Below are 1675 nucleotides of genomic sequence, written 5' to 3'. Positions count from 1 at the left end.
CCCTAAAAACCCCCCAACCCCCACCCCTTATGGCTTGACCAGCCACTGCATCAAGAAAACCATCAGTTCTCAAAGCCTTGCGTATGTTCAGCGTGTACCCAGTTTGGAACAGAAAGTTCACATTTGAAGGGAAGATGCCCCCTGTGAGCTCACAGACAGAGCTCATCCATGGAGGCCTATAGATTCGTCTACAAATTTGTATAAAATACAAAAGATACAGCTAGCAATTATTGGTAATTAATCAGAAACCACTTACTGCTATCAGCTGAAAACTTTTATGAAGCATTGCCACAAGGAGTTTTGTTAATACGATCACAACCACCACATTGTAGGTACCAACAATAACAGCACCCACAAAAGACTGCAATTCTTCACCATAGCTAAAACGCGTGACAAAGATCGCTACGTGCGCCAGGGAGAATATATACCAGAACAGAGCAAAACATGTGCCAATAAACCTGCAAAGAAAAGAAGAAAGAATTCTGGTTAGATAAAGCAAACACAAAAAGTCAGTTTATCTCATGTAAATTCAACTTCAGCGAAAAATTCCATTTTTGTTTAGTTACTAGGAATTAATACAGCTATTTTATAGATCTCAGACTCACGAATGGAATGTGTCATTGCTCTGCTGCTCGCAGAAAATCCCCGCACAGTCCTTCTCTTCATTTACAGTAAATCCTTTATCATAAAGTTGTGTCAATCCAATTGTGAAAGAGAACAAGACAAGAAGAAACATGCCCAGAAATTTTCCAAAATCTTGTAGCATCTGCCCCATTGAAATCTGTGAAATAGATTTCCAGTTTTAGTAAAACATAGCTATTTTTGTTTGTATTCTGTCCTTCAGCCTCTAATCAAGAAAAGAATTACCTATTTAAATTTTAAATGTTTAGCTTAAAATTTAAGATGCTAAACAGATCTCAAAATCAGGAGGTGCCCTTGCACCACTTTTCAGCAAACAATTCTAGATGTTACAATGAAATTGAGTAGTTTTAACATCACCTGACAAGATCATCTCTTTCAATTAACTGTAAGGAATAGTATGTACACTTTATCCTTTATTTGTAATATCAATGGTAATAAGGATAGATAAAAGCAGTAAATTAAATGCATTTGAAGATACATACCATCATAGCAAGATAAGAAAAACCTTAATAAGGACACCGAATTAATCAAAACATTTGGAATCATAATTCATCACCAATCACAAAGTAGTATACCAAAGCCCACCTGCAAAACCGTATATTCATGTATGATTTCAAATGCATGCAATGTGTGGGTGTGTAAGCACATAAAAATTTAAGGGTGTAAATTATAGAAGACATGACACTAAATTCAGATTACCAGTTTCCATTTACAAAAGCTTGCAACAGTACAAATACAGCATCTTAGAAAAATAAATAAAAACCCACTTGTGCATTTTTCCAATGCAGAGAACTTGCTTTTGTTGTAGAGCACAAATTTTTACACAGACACAGCATAAACTATTCACAGCATTTAAATTACTCTTCCTACAACTTCAGAGAAGAATATACTATTATAAAGAATGCAAATACATAAAATGGGGTCAGGTACATTTATATAAATCAGTGTGTGTAAAGCCTAATCCTGTATGAATCACAATCTGCACCAAATCATAGTTCAGAATTGTATCACGGCTCGATGTCCGAGTGGAGAT

At 35.5% G+C, this 1675-nt stretch overlaps 1 protein-coding gene across 1 annotated transcript in view; it reads right to left on the bottom strand.

The window, feature by feature from the left end:
* LOC104509085 (short transient receptor potential channel 1) overlaps positions 1-781 on the bottom strand; it is a gene marked incomplete at its 5' end in the record, with an annotated part of 2770 nt that extends 1989 nt beyond the window's left edge. The window contains 2 exons of the mRNA XM_010150908.1: positions 257-458; positions 606-781. Of these exons, the coding sequence (XP_010149210.1) occupies positions 257-458; positions 606-781 (378 nt within the window). The remainder of the gene's footprint in view (positions 1-256; positions 459-605) is intronic.
* Positions 782-1675: the final 894 nt, after the last annotated feature.

Source organism: Eurypyga helias, unplaced genomic scaffold (genome assembly GCF_000690775.1).
Source record: "Eurypyga helias isolate BGI_N326 unplaced genomic scaffold, ASM69077v1 scaffold3484, whole genome shotgun sequence".
NCBI lineage: Eukaryota > Metazoa > Chordata > Aves > Eurypygiformes > Eurypygidae > Eurypyga > Eurypyga helias.
This window is presented reverse-complemented; position numbering and strand designations above follow the sequence as displayed.